The sequence below is a fragment of the Oryza brachyantha genome, chromosome 7 (assembly GCF_000231095.2).
Source record: "Oryza brachyantha chromosome 7, ObraRS2, whole genome shotgun sequence".
NCBI lineage: Eukaryota > Viridiplantae > Streptophyta > Magnoliopsida > Poales > Poaceae > Oryza > Oryza brachyantha.
Window position 1 is genome coordinate 11132657 of NC_023169.2, and position 9227 is coordinate 11141883.

General features: G+C 42.5%; 2 protein-coding genes across 2 annotated transcripts; both read right to left on the reverse strand.

The window, feature by feature from the left end:
- Positions 1–329: 329 nt before the first annotated feature.
- Positions 330–4171, reverse strand: LOC102700257 (pentatricopeptide repeat-containing protein At4g17616). Its single transcript, XM_006658512.2, has 5 exons — positions 3965–4171; positions 1577–3863; positions 1362–1491; positions 1205–1262; positions 330–639 (listed from the first exon to the last, which is right to left on the reverse strand). The coding sequence occupies exons 1-2, from the start codon at positions 4169–4171 to the stop codon at positions 1881–1883; spliced, it is 2190 nt and encodes a 729-aa protein (XP_006658575.1). The 3' UTR covers positions 330–639; positions 1205–1262; positions 1362–1491; positions 1577–1880.
- Positions 4172–5278: 1107 nt separating this feature from the next.
- On the reverse strand, positions 5279–6097 carry LOC121054992 (NAC domain-containing protein 72-like). Its single transcript, XM_040526307.1, has one exon. The coding sequence runs from the start codon at positions 6095–6097 to the stop codon at positions 5279–5281; it is 819 nt and encodes a 272-aa protein (XP_040382241.1).
- Positions 6098–9227: the final 3130 nt, after the last annotated feature.

Below are 9227 nucleotides of genomic sequence, written 5' to 3' on the forward strand. Positions count from 1 at the left end.
CCAAGATTTATTGGGCCAAAAGAAGAGCGTCACAATTCTCCGCCTTTAAAATCACATGACTTTGTTAGGAGGTGTTTGGTCCTCACTGACTTTTTTTAAGTCCCTATCACATCGAATGTTTGGACACTAATTAGAATTATTAATATAGACTATTAATAAAACTCACCATACTCTTGGACTATTTCGCGAGACGAATCTATTAAGCCTAATTAGTCCATGATTAGCAAATGTGATGCTACAGTAAACATTTGCTAATCATAAATTAATTAGGCTTAAAAAATTGTCTAAGGAAATAACATTTATTTATACAATTAGTTTTGTTATCGGTCTATATTTAATACTCTCCAAACGTCCGATGTGACAAAGGACTATAAAAAAGTCCCTGAATCTAATCAGGCACTTACTTGTCACTTGCATGAGTCCAGGATTCATTGGGCCTGCAATACAAGACCTACATAATACGATTGCTTGCATCAACATCGTCGTGCTCCCGCATTTGAGTATTTGAATTGATTAATATTACAAGGAACCAACCGATCAATTCGATTGCCGGCTGGATATTACACCCAGCAACTGCAGAAATCCCCAACATTATTGTCAATCCTAATGTAGGAAACAAGCCACTCCAATTACCAGTGCCTACAAATAAGCACTAATCAAATAGACAAATAGTGAACACATCAACTATAGAGAAATTGACATATGGCAATTTTGACGTTAGTTTTCACATGCAAAGTCAAGTGGAATAGTCACACTCAAAAGTTTCACAAGTCCAAACAATCAACAATATTAACAGCTTAAACTAATAGAGTAAAAGTTTTTTCTTGTCAAAAAGCAGCTGATGGGCAACTATGCTCAACTAGAAGGAAAAACTTACTCAATAGCAACATAGCATTCTCCAACATGTGAGTGGTTGGAGGCATTTTCTAGGTAAAGTTGGAAGCGTTAAGCACAAGCATCAACAGAGTTATTGAAACGTTTCCTTTTTTTTTTTGCTCTATTATTTGCACACACTTAAGAAATGAAGAATTTCCAGGACTAAAAAGAAAATTACAAACATAATGTCTGCACCAACTCCATAACTGTGCCCTCTGGAACCAGAGTCACTTGGTAAGTATCAAGTTATGGTTCAAATTTGTGTAAAAAATGTTACGCGCCACAGCAATACTGTACAATTCTGGAATGAACGATGGCAAGTAGGTACCTACTGTAGTAACCAGTCTGGTCTGGACTGCAATTGCTCTGTCAAAGCCCCATCAGGCCTACAAGTTCATCATTTTTGTTAAATACTTGACACCGGTAATAGATGATTTTATGTCAGAAATGTCAAAACATACAGTTGTTCAGAATAAGAATTATACCATTTGCGGCTGGCGCAACTGATATTGCTTGTGAAGTATGGTCAGGGTCTCAGGGAGTTGGCTCTCCACAAAAATAATTGCTTGACAGATTGAAGCAACAAAATGATTTCCTATCCTATGTCAGGATGGCCTGTTTGTAGAATATCACATTGGAGAGACATTATTGTTGGAGTAAATGATGGTCAACATATTTAGATGTAAGCATTAGCAACCACCTGGCTGGAACATGCAGAGGAAATATGTGCCTCTGTCGGATTCGTGATTCATGCCAAAACAGATGAACGAAAAGATAAGCAATTTACACCAAAAAGAAGAGAAAAACACATACAGATTAGATGTTACAGTGAGTTCTAAGGAACTAGATCCAACCATCAGAAATAAACTCAAAGGCTCAAAAGGACAACACAAAATTGTACTGCAGATGCTGATGATGTTCCATCGGGAAAGAATTCTGTACAGATGTGCATACACAAGGTGTTCTCGAAATGCAGAAGGAGTACAATGCTGCAGTCGTTTTATCTATTTGATGCCTGCCCACGATCTGAAAGCTCTGACATCTTCAATCCTCTTACTCTGATCTTCTGTTTTTTCATGTAACGAATTCAAATTTCTATAGAGATTCTTGTGTAGCTTTAAAAAGACTTGTCTGTATTTCCACTTGTCACAGTACATTTTATGTTTAGACAGATAACTTATAACCTCCATCACTCTTCCAAAATAGCCAGCTTTGAGGAAATTAAAAATCACGCAGTCAAGCAAGTCTCTATCCAAATCTATCTCTCCGTATTCAACTCTGCGCTTTATTTCTCCCCACAGTATGGTAATCTCCCTATGCATGCCTAGTGAAGAATATCCACACAGTATGTGGCAAAAGGTATGCAGACTGGGTCTTATATTTTGCTCTCTCATGCGCTTATATGTTCTCAAAGCATCTTCCATCATATTTGCCTTGCAGAAGAAAAGAATTGAATTATTGAACTCAAAAGTTAAATGCTCTTGGGAGCTGTAATGTTCTATTTCTTCAAACAAACTGGAAAGCAAAGATGAATTTAGGAGGGGCATCTTATCCTTCGATATTTCAGCAACATCCTTTATGGTAAATGATGGATTAGTATGAGAAAAAACACCCATCGTATATGCTTTCTTTTGTATCTGTTGGAGAAACCTATTGACTTCTTCTGGTTTATTCTCCTTCTCATATGCTCTCAAAAGAGACATGTAAGTACCAGTTTGGACAGGAATCTCAGCTGATTCTAAATCATCCAGGGTATCATGAGCAGCATGCAACCATCCCATCTGAATGCATGCATTAATTATATCTGAAAGAGATGGACCCTTCAGATCTTCCTTGTGCAATGTAATCAGAAAGTTAGACAATGTACGCACTTTATTCTCTTTCAAACAGCCAACAATAAGTTTAGCAAGAGCCTTCTCACTAGGAAGAATATTTCCATCAATAACAGCAATAAGGCCGAATTGACTTGCTGTATCCAAAACAAAACCTTTGTCCACTTTTACAGGGTCAAACACTATTCGGTATCCAGTTTTTAGGTTGCCAGAGCCAATCTGAATAATACCCTGTTTATGGATACTATCACCAAGGAAAGAACGAGGCTTTTGTTGTCGATAAAGATCCACCAAAAGCTGAGCAGCGGCATCCATGTCATTATATTTGAAATGCAGGTTCAGCAGACTTTCATAGAAATGTTGATAGTGCTCAATGAATGGCAAAGATGAAAAAGAATCAATGCTTCTTTTCATGTTCATCAATTCATCCCGTTGCCCAATCATCTCAAAGACACGGCTAGCGATGACCACAGTGGTTACATCAGCCACAATCCCAACTAGTGACATAAGCTCCAATATCTTTTGGGCCTTGATCATGCATCTGAAGTCGACACATGACTTCAAAACCATATTAAACATGGTAACATTACTCTTTATCGGATCCAGTTTTTTCAGCTGCCGTCTATCTCCGATTTGGTCCAAGAAGCACTCGCAGGTCTCGCACAAAACATCGGCAGCAAGATAGGACCCAACCTGCGACTTCACCATATGCAAAAACACCATGGTCAGCATATCCACATCAGGGAGCCTGCCACTCTCCAGCACAATCCTCACCACCGCGGAGGCTGGAACCGGCATCTGATCCCTCGCAAGTGCCAGCGCAAGCCTCGTCAGCGAGCCACGGTTAAGAAGATTGCCGTTGCGACGATACACCGACAGAACCAAATCGAACGCTCTCTGAAGCCACCTCCTGCTAGACGCATAGGACAGCGTCAGGATCATCCGGTCCAGCACCCGCGGCTCAGGAAGGCCGTGCAGGGTCTTGTAATTGGCAAGCGCCTGCACAGCATCGTCGACATTGCCGCCGTCGAGCGCGGCATCGATTGTCCTCAGCAGAGTCTCACGGGACGGCGCCTCCCACGGCAGAGCGTCGGATGCAGCTGCTGCGCCCATAGGAAGAGCGCGCTGCGTCCTCCATGACCCGGAGAGATCAGCCTAGCCAGAACCAGGTGAGAAACCTAATCGAACCAAACCAAAGCAAAATATTTGCTTCTCTCATGGAGTTCTGGAGGAGGGAGGCGGAGGGCGGCGGATACCTGCTTGCTGCTGGAGGCGTCGTCGGACTTGCCGGTGAGGAGGAGGAGGTCGTCGACGGTGCGCTTGGAGTTGGAGGGGATGGGCGTCGTCGCGGGGGGACCGATGGTGGGGGCCAGCTTCTTCCGCGCCTCCACGAAGGCGGAGTCGACGGTCGCCGCCGCGGCGGAGAGCGCCGCCCTGCGGCCGAAGGCGGCTCGGCGCAGCATTTTTTTTCTCTCCGCCGTTGGAAGAAGGCGGAGGTTGCCTTGTGGGCCGGGCTGCTTGGTTGGGCTGTATTCTCTTTCACTTTTTCTTTTCGGTTTGCCTAAATTTTGATTTTTTTTTCCATTTCTTTTTTGTAAAATGGAAAAAGAAAAAGAAAAGAGATTGCCAGGTTCAAGCACACATGACACATGCTTCGGATGTCTAAATTTCAATGGTACTACCTCCGTCCCGTAGTAAGATTATTTTTCAGTTTTTTGATACAGTGTTTTGACTCTTCGTCTTATTTGAAATTTTTTACGATTAATATTTTTATTCTTACTGTATAATAAAACATGAATAGTATTTTATGTGTGACTAATTTTTTTAAATTTTTATATAAATTTTTCAAATAAGACGAATGGTCAAACGTTAGGCACGGAAAAACGAAAAATGAAGTTATTATGGGACGGATATAGTACGTTAAAATTGATACTAAGTTAATGTTCTTGATGTGTTGTTTCTGAAAAAGAAGAGAGGTGATGTGTTCTTGATGTTTTATTTCTGAAAGAGAAGAGTGGTAGCACAGTGCCACAGTTCCATGCGAGGATCTTGTGGCGTTTATTGCGGCAACTGAACTTTCCTGAAAGAAACATAACTGTTTAACTTACCAAGTCTCAGGACGTTTCGATTTCTTTTAGCAAAAGAACACAGAATTAAGAATTTGTGATTGTGATCCGAACACTGGCTCAACAGAAACCAATGGTCGCATCTGGTCACGAGATTACAGACACAAAATTCATCGCTCGAGTATACAAAAGATGTTATCTTTTATTCATAATCACAGTGATAAATACAATTCACAGACTACATGCTATTCTTTTCACATAAGAAAATTCGAAAGAATCCACCCTATCTATCAGAGATCCTCTCTATCACAGTGCCTTCCATGAAACGGGAGAAAAAAAGACAGACTAATTCATCCTATATGTCTGTCAGAGATCATCACAGGCCTGATTCCTACGAGCTTCTATACCAATTATACTACACTACACAACTAATCACAATGCCAAGAAGAAGACTCAGCAGCAACTTTCCGGCCATGACCCGGCTGAATTCGCTGTACTATTTATTCATCGGTGCTGGCCCCTTCCGGCTTGAGTGCTTCTGCTTTTGGCGGGAAGGGCTGCGCGCGCGTCGAGGGTGGTGGAGGCCTCGAGGTGATCTCCCTCCGCCTTCCTCTTGCGGCCGCCGGAGCCGGTGCCGGAGCAGGACGCGGACGGGGAGGCCGAGACCGACTTGCAGGAAGACGGTGACCCCGGCTCCGCGCGAGCCGCGCGAGGGGCGCGGAAGATCTTGCAGAGCAAGAGCTCGGCGCCGCCCTCGCCGCCGTTTTCCTGGGCGACGCTGTACTGGGCCATCATCCACCCCGGCGCGACGACGCCCGATGCCGTCTTCTCCGTGTACCTCAGCTTCTGGCAGTACCCGCCGCCGGCGCCGGCGCCTCCCTCCACCTTCTTCCTGGAACCCACCGAGCACCACCGCTTGCCGCCGTCGCCGCCGACCGTCCTTCCGCGCGCAGTCCCGAGCGGGGCGAAGAAGTACCACACCCTGCCGCCGCCTTCGCCGGGCGCGCCCTCGTGCCGCGCCGCCAGCTGGTCCGGCGGGAGGGCGTAGACGTCGTCGACGTAGCCCACGAGCTCCGTGAAGCGGGAGTCGATGTGGGCGCCGGCGATCTTGGGACGGAGGAGGCAGTCGAGGAGCTCGCTGTCCTGCGGGAGGAAGGGGACGGGCGCCATCACCGTCGTCTTGAGTCGGTGTGAGGAGGAGGAGGCGAGGTGTATGCGGCGGCGGGCGCTGGAGCTAGGGGCCAATTTATACGCGAATTGGATGGAGTTCGAGTCGGAGTCGGTCCAGTCGGAGTCGGAGGTGCGCGGAAGCGTGGCTGCCATGTCAGACCATCCCGGATAATCATCTATCACATCCTCTGTCTTAATAATAGATGATTTCAGATGAACATCTATCTCATTCTCTATTTTTAAATATCATTCATATTTGAAGAGAAAACACTATATTTCGATGTTCTATCTCCATCTTTCAAAAAAAATATAGATGATCTGCTGGAGTACAAAGAGATACAAAGAATGAAACTATTTTAGATGACTAAATTTAGATGATCTGTTGGGATGCTTTTAAAGATCAATTGTGTCGCGTATGGTTTTCAAGTTGTTTACGGACCACAGTATCGGTTCTGTTCATGTTTATAACCGAAAATTAAAATTTTTAACTTTAAATCTATATTTTGAGTCTTTTATTGTAGTTTTTTTTAACATTAGCTTTAGATCATTAAATTTATTTATAAATTATTTTTTCGTTTGCAAATATGTCGTTTGGATTTTTACGTGAAAAAATCAAACGATCACCCTTATTTGCTGGATGGGAGATTAGCTTGGATAATTATCCTTCGTACTACCCTTCTCTGCGGATGTAACTAGAAAATTAAACACTAGCAAATCCTCTAGTGAGTTTCTACTGGCAAGCTATATTCTACCATCTGAAAAACTTCCAGCCTAAACTCCCAAAATATGCAAGTAAAATATGGATACCAAAACTCTTAAACAATGTTGACAACAGAAAATAGTGACAAGATTTAATATTTGGAGTTTCACCATAATTTCTCTCCTTGATTCCTCCAACAAGCACTTCCCCGGTTGATTAACAAAAGATGGTTCTAACACCATGAGCCCAAACGATAATTTTACCACTTCTCTAACCGGGATAACTAATGCATGCCAAACATCATCATGGTCATAGTCTAAATTATTTTATGGATATCTCTTTTAAGGATGTGTTTGGTTCATAGACAAGATGACATGGGTTAGAGCCAACCCAAGATCATGTGATTGAATTGTTCTTATTTTTCTGTTTGATTGAAGTAATGGGTTAAACCCTGTTTTTTATTTGGATAGAGGGATAGGATAGTATGTAGTGATCTTGTCATGTTTGGACGGAGAACAGAGGTGGAATGACTAGATTCATGTATTGTGTTGGTGAAGTTAACTTCACAATGGTAGTTTAAAATAAAGGAAAATGCTATACAGCAGAATACTAGCGTTCACTGGCAATGGTATTAATACAACACCATACTCATGGCAAAGTGTTGTGTCACCTTCATGTTGGTAAGGCATCTAGATATGTTCATGCATAATCGTGTGCTCCTGCTGCTCATGTGACACTAGCCATGAGCACGGTCCGGGCCAACCCACCAATATCATTGGCACATCCCACAAGTCTAGATTTAATGGATTGATGGGCCCGCTCCAATATAAAAAGGTTGGCTCCAAAGGGTAGGAGGGTCGGCTTCACTAGATCCATCGAGATCATACATACGCATTGACTTCTCCTCCATACGGCGGTGACGAACATCGTGCCCTCTCGGACTCTAGGCCACACGACGACAACAAATGTGGTGCCCCCTCTCCTCCCTTCTCCGCTTTCACATAGACACAACGATGGTCATGTCTCCTCCTTCTGACCTCCCGTCTACACTTTCGCACAGACGCGACATGATGGCAACCTCCTCACCATTCCTAGGCTCGAACTAGCATGTGGTCTCTGCTAGGCTTGATTTTTCTTGAAGTGTGCTTGGGTTCTACCTCTTTGCGTGCAACTAGAGTTCTATCCTCATGAATGGTTTTTGTTAGCAGAATAGTGCATGTGCAATGGAAGCACATGTTTAATGGGTCGGCCCATAATACCCAATGGATTTGATGGGTTGACCCATGGAAGTGTGGAACCAATTCAATCTAGGAGGGGCACATGGGGCAGGTCTGGGTCGACCTGCCCCGGATCACGCCCATCCATATCTGACACCGTGCTTATCCCTTGGATGTGCACCCTAGAATAGGGTGATGCCATTTTTTAAGTACTTGCTCATGTGTTTTAGTTGGGACCTAAATATGCATATGCATACATGACCTAGTGTGATGTCTCCAAGAGGGTTAAGTCATAATGAAAAGAGCAATGCTCAAGTAGATCATCACATTATAAGCCTACAGACTAAAAGAAAAACAAAAATGCTAAAATATAGTGTATCGTGCATGTTGTTTGGGGGATGGGACACTTTTTTCACTAATAGAAACTATTCAATATGTTAACTGGGTTAGATGTTTTCATTCTTTAGATCATTTTTCAATTTGTTTATTAGAAGTGAGATATTTTAGGTATCATTTATATTTTATAGTATTATCCTTGTACCGATGGGTATTATTGGAACCATTGTGGTATCAATCGTTACCAATAGGATATTGGCTGATACAACCCTAGCATCAGTTTGTACCAACCAAGTATCAGCTGGTATTGCCCTGACATCAATTAGTAATGGAGCAATATCAGATTTGATACTAATGAAGTATCATATTTGATGCCTCGTAGAAATTATCCTGGTCCAAAATGGGATACCGTACAATAGTATCCCTCTAAAATAAAATAGTATCTTCCGATCTAAAGTAGAATAACTATTGGTCGAGTTGGAACTCTCGAGCCTAAGCTATTATTTGGCTCCATGTCGGACATATTGCCTCTTGAAGTTTTATTCGACAAATACCATTGGAACACTAAGCCCCCTAAATAACATGCGGTTAACGCCAAAATTTGGTAAGATTTTTTAGTAGATTCGGTTAAGGAAAGAGCACAATCAACTGATGGAAAGTTTATCTAGAAGAGTCTAGGTTCAAGAAGAAATCATGAAGACCATGACATGTCAGTTAAATTTCATCTATTAATTATGCCAATTTAATAATTTTCCTTAATCTTTAGGAAATTTTGTGTCCGATTATGACTAGGACTAGGTTTTATTTTGTATTTAGGAAACATGTGTAGTGTCTGATATGGACTAGGTTTAGATTTCGATCAGCATTTGTGTGTTTTCTTTTATCTTTAGAAAACATGTGTCTATCCAATATGGTCTAGTGATCATACAAGGGTATAAATATGTACATCCAGGTCCCCGTAAAATATCTCAAATCAATATAACTATTCACGATGTATCACTGGCAGCCTCTTTATCGAGGTTTATCACCA

Excerpts from the sequence above, each read along its gene's own strand:
- LOC102700257 (XM_006658512.2), bottom strand. The coding sequence starts at position 4,171 with ATGCTGCGCCGAGCCGCCTTCGGCCGCAGGGCGGCGCTCTCCGCCGCG. Across the intron at positions 3,864-3,964 it reads ACGCCTCCAGCAGCAAGCAG|GCTGATCTCTCCGGGTCATG; the intron begins GTATCCGCCGCC and ends GGTTCTGGCTAG.
- LOC121054992 (XM_040526307.1), bottom strand. The coding sequence starts at position 6,097 with ATGGCAGCCACGCTTCCGCGCACCTCCGACTCCGACTGGACCGACTCC.